Source organism: Callorhinchus milii, unplaced genomic scaffold, assembly GCF_018977255.1.
Source record: "Callorhinchus milii isolate IMCB2004 unplaced genomic scaffold, IMCB_Cmil_1.0 Scaffold2, whole genome shotgun sequence".
Lineage (NCBI taxonomy): Eukaryota > Metazoa > Chordata > Chondrichthyes > Chimaeriformes > Callorhinchidae > Callorhinchus > Callorhinchus milii.
In genome coordinates this window covers 1,511,891-1,515,924 of record NW_024704743.1, presented here as the reverse complement: position 1 = coordinate 1,515,924, position 4,034 = coordinate 1,511,891, and the positions used below count along the sequence as shown (strand labels likewise).

Below are 4,034 nucleotides of genomic sequence, written 5' to 3'. Positions count from 1 at the left end.
AATGCTCTGAGGTGGACAGTGTTCTGTTGGGGACCCGGGGGCAAAGGCGGGGAATCGGAGTTGAGGTGCAGTTCCTCCCGTGTTCTCGTAGAATGGTGGGGCCGGGCTCGGGGGGGGCTCGATCCTCCCGTCCCTGTCCGCGTTACGGTCCTACGGCGTCCTGAGGGGTAGTCGCTGACTGCAGGTTCCTGGGGGTAGAATTCACTGCATTGCTGTGCGAGCGAGGCATCATATCAGATGAGTCACGTCGTCAAAAGAAATATGTAGCGCGACTGCCATTTATGAATGAATTCGGAGAGACCACCCTCTTTTTTTCCTACGCTTCCTCGGGACGTCCTCCTGACGTGAAAGGCGCTTTATAAATGGAATCTTGTTGTTGTTGTTGTTGTTGTTCCTCTCTCTCTCCCTCTCCCTCGCTCTCTCTCTCTCTCTCACTCAATCACTCTCTCTCTCTCTCCCCCCCCACCACCCCACTCACCCTCCCTCCCTCCCTCCCTCACCCCCACTCTCTCCCTCTCCCTCGCTCTCTCTCTCTCTCACTCAATCACTCTCTCTCTCCCCCCCCCACCACCCCCCACTCACCCTCCCTCCCTCACCCCCTCTCTCTCCTTCTCCCTCGCTCTCTCTCTCTCTCTCACTCAATCACTCTCTCTCTCCCCCCCACCACCCCCCACTCTCCCTCCCCCCCTCTCTCTCTCTCCCTCCCTCTCTCTCTCTCGCTCGCTCGGTATTGATTGCTGATAGTTAGGATTCCACAGACCTGTGGTGCGTTCTACAGTCTCGACCTCGTGCTGTAACCCACGGCTGTAAGAGAGAGGGGGGGAAAAAAAGGGATAAAGTGGATTTATTTGCAGTGAGTTTTTTTGGGCAGTATTTGCAATGTGAATGCGCCACCGTTTTCACTCACTCGCATTAAAATTCACCTGAAAAATAACATTGCTGTCTCTCGAGTATGTTTTTTTTCCCCCCGTCGGGTGGTAAATTCCCTTCTCTTTTCAGCCTGTTTTTGTTGCACTGTTATCATTCTTCGCGCCACCGCTATTCCTCCCTCTATTCATTTTTCTTCTCTCTCTCTCTCTCTCTCTCTCTCTCGCTTCTCTCTTTCAGCCGCAGTCACCGCCTGCCCTGAAGATGAATCGTCGCTGAAGTCAAACAAACCCCCATTTTCCTTCTTCAAGGCGTCCGAGGAAAATAGCCATCTTCTCCCAACCGCCCCCCACCCTCCCTCCCTCTCTCTCTCTCTAGCTCTCTTGCCTTACTCCATACCCCTCTCCTCCCCTCGCCCCCTCCTTCCCCCAACCCCAACCCCACCTCACGAATAAACGTGACTCCCAGCCCGCCCGCTCCCCCCCCAACCCCCTGAAAAGAAATGTGATTTTCGTTCGTGATTTGATGCGTCGAGGAATCATTCCAACATGAAGCTCCTGCTGCTCACAGCCGCCCTCCTCCCACTGGTAAGGCAGACACCAACACAGCTGATTGCTCCGAGCGTGACCGATGTAGTATAATTAATGCTAATTCTGTATCCTTCAGCAAAGCGCAGAGAGAGGGAGAGGGAGAGGGAGAGGGAGAGGGGGAGAGAAGGGGGTGCGTGTACAGCCTGTGGGGTGGTAAGTGATTGCAGTGGGCGATGAAGGTGGCGGGAATCCTGCGTTTGAATCATAATAATCCTTGCACTTCATATAGCGTCTCACCACTCCGTCCAGACCCTGTTGTTAGCCGGTTGGCGGCTCGCTTTTCCGGGGGTAATAATCCATCATCACCCCCCCCACCCCACCCCCCCACCCCCACCCCCACCAAAATGTGGTCACTCAGTCCCTGACTGCCGCGTGCAGATGGCTCCCGCGTTGCGCCCACGAGATCCGCTTCCGCGCTGCATCCCGTGAAGCGCTTTGAGACGCCTCGGCGACGCGACAAGGCGCTGTCAGGTCAGTCGCCAGGATTATTATTATTATTATTATTATTAACTATGGAGGAGTGCGAGGGTGGCTGACTCCCGCGGTGAGAAGATACGACCTCATTCGGTTGCTTCTCCCTCTGATCTCCTGGAATTCCTGGAACTACAAAACCACCGGATCCTCATAGCGAGTTCCTGGACACATCCCCATTCTGCAATTTACACAATGTCATTGAAAAGTCTTTTGAAATCACTTCCTTCCTCCCGTCTCCTCCGGATAATAATAATAATAATAGTAATAATAGTAATAATAATAATAACACTGGCTTGGATATCGCACCTTGTCATGACAGCGAAATGGCCCAAAGTGCTTCCCAGAAGTAATAATAATAATATTAATAATCCTCGCATTTGATATAGCGCTTTTCACGTCTTCTCGACGTCCCAAAGCGCTTCACAGAACACACTGTAAAGTGAATTGACTGTATATTTGTGGGCGAACGCGGCAGCCAATTGCGCACAGCAATGTCACACAAACAGTCGTGGATTGAAAATGACCAATTTATTATTGTTTTGGGTTTTCTGAGGGATTATTATTAGAAGTGTGCGGTGACTGTGTATATTAACATACGCTCGGCAGCTAATTGCACACGGCAGTGACCCCACAAAAAGTGGTGGATTGAGGGGACCAAATTCGTTTGGGGGCGGTGGGGGTGGGGGGTGGAAATGGAGATTATTACCCCCAGAAAGTGATCCGCCAATCGACTAACAACCGGGTTCCTACTGACTGCCGGTAAACAGAGGCGCGTGTGTGTGTGCGTGTGTGTGTGTGTGTGTGGAGTGAGGAAACTTGCCCAACCTTTCGCCCTGACCTGCCCGGGGAATCGAACCCGGGGTCCTCTCGCTTGCGAGGCGAGGGCTCTAACCCCCGAGCTCCAGGGGACCCCACACAGTAAGCCGACCAGCGGATGTTCACAAACGACGTGAGTCATCGTTAAACGCTTTACGGGAAGCCTTTATTTTGTTTTTAATACACAATCCGACCAAATCGTTTCCAGATTGTTTGCAGGAGCAGAAGCGGTCACATCGCACGTCGATGCAAAATCCACGGCTTCTGGGGGGTTTGTTTTTTTCCCCCTTCTGACGCGAAACAGCAACCAACCGCGCCGCGGCTTAGTAATCCTCCAAACCGGGCTGAGAACTCCGTGAATCCCAACTACACGTGGAAATTCCCACGTCTGCAACGGAATGAGCGCTCTCTCTCTCTCTCTCTCTCTCTCTCTCTCGCTCTCTCTCTCTCCCACAAACAGCCGTTGAGTGAATGTCCGATGTTATTGGGGGGGGAGGGGGGGGGATTGTAAAACTGGATGGATTCCTGGAAGCGGAGGTTTAAGTGCAGATTGGGATTATTTTGAGTTGGGTCAATGCCTTTGGGGAATGGGGGGAGGTGGGGGGGTGGGGGGTGGTGTGTGGCCCCCTGTACATTATCTCCTGCTGTGTAAGGGAGCAATTACTTGAAACAACAACACATCTCGGAGCGCTTAACGCTGGAGGAACACGACACAGGGGTCGGGGGGGAGCGGGGGGAGGCGGAGGTGGCTGTAGCCACGGTTGAAGAAGGGGAGGGTCTTGAGGAAGGGGGTAGAGGCAGAGAGATCGAGGGAGAGAGTCGCATAGTTCCCGGGCGCAGTGGCTGAAAGCCGATGGTGGAGCGGAGGAGGGGACGAGGGACAAGCAGGAGGCCAGAGCCGGCCGAGCGGAGGTGGGGGCAGGTGGAGTAAGCAGGTCGGAGAGGTAGGGAGGTGCCATAATAACTATAAGAGATCATTATTTGGGGAGGACAAGTTTGCAGAGTTATGGGGGGAAGAGAGCGGGGGAGTGGGGTTGATCAGGGCTATGGGGAGAGAGCGGGGGAGTGGGGTTGATCAGGGCTATGGAGAGAGCGCGGGGGGAGTGGGGTTGATCAGGGCTGTGGGGAGAGCGCGGGGGGAGTGGGGTTGATCAGGGCTGTGGGGGAGGGGGGGGGGATGGGTTGATGCAGGGCTGTGGGGGGGGGTGGGGTTGATGGGTCACTCGCGTACCGTCGCCATCGTAATTCACCTAAGGTACCAATTGGAGGGTCCGTCGGTGTGTAAAC

General features: G+C 54.3%; 1 protein-coding gene across 1 annotated transcript in view; it reads left to right on the top strand.

Moving 5' to 3' along the window:
* Positions 1–1,285: 1,285 nt before the first annotated feature.
* Positions 1,286–4,034, top strand: part of adcyap1r1a (adenylate cyclase activating polypeptide 1a (pituitary) receptor type I) — a 26,160-nt gene continuing 23,411 nt past the window's right edge. Inside the window, exon 1 of the mRNA XM_042331733.1 lies at positions 1,286–1,454. Coding sequence (XP_042187667.1) covers positions 1,416–1,454 — 39 coding nt within the window. The 5' untranslated portion in view covers positions 1,286–1,415. The remainder of the gene's footprint in view (positions 1,455–4,034) is intronic.